The sequence below is a fragment of the Camelina sativa genome, unplaced genomic scaffold (assembly GCF_000633955.1).
Source record: "Camelina sativa cultivar DH55 unplaced genomic scaffold, Cs unpScaffold07107, whole genome shotgun sequence".
NCBI lineage: Eukaryota > Viridiplantae > Streptophyta > Magnoliopsida > Brassicales > Brassicaceae > Camelina > Camelina sativa.
This window is the reverse complement of record NW_010928179.1, coordinates 1-475: the sequence shown is the minus strand read 5'-3', so window position 1 is coordinate 475 and position 475 is coordinate 1. Positions and strand designations below refer to the sequence as shown.

The following is a 475-nucleotide window of genomic DNA, read 5'->3' as shown; positions in this document are numbered from 1 at the left end:
AAGAAGGCTTTCACCAGATACTCAAAGAAACATGAAACTGAAGAAGGTAAAAAGGACATTCAGAGTCAGTTGGAGAAGATGAAGAAGTACTGCGCTGTCATCAGAGTTCTTGCTCACACCCAGGTGCTTCATCTTTCTTAATTGTTTTATTCTAGGTGATCATAACGTCCCCAATTGCTTTTATTGATGGTTAATTTGTATTCTGATTAAATTTTGATATGCATTAGATAAGGAAAATGAAAGGGCTGAAGCTGAAGAAGGCACATCTGAATGAGATTCAGATTAATGGTGGAGATATTGCAAAGAAGGTTGACTATGCCTGCAGCTTATTCGAGAAGCAAGTCCCTATAGATGCTATCTTCCAGAAAGATGAGATGATTGACATAATTGGTGTTACAAAAGGAAAAGGTTACGAAGGTGTGGTTACAAGATGGGGTGTGACCCGTCTTCCAAGGAAGACTCATCGTGGGCTTCG

General features: G+C 39.6%; 1 protein-coding gene across 1 annotated transcript; it reads left to right on the top strand.

Moving 5' to 3' along the window:
* Window positions 1-6: 6 nt before the first annotated feature.
* Window positions 7-469, top strand: LOC104774942 (60S ribosomal protein L3-2-like; the record flags this gene model as incomplete). Its single annotated transcript, XM_010499307.2, has 2 exons — window positions 7-123; window positions 228-469. Coding segments are annotated over exons 1-2 (287 nt in total), but the record flags the coding sequence as incomplete, so codon positions are not given.
* Window positions 470-475: the final 6 nt, after the last annotated feature.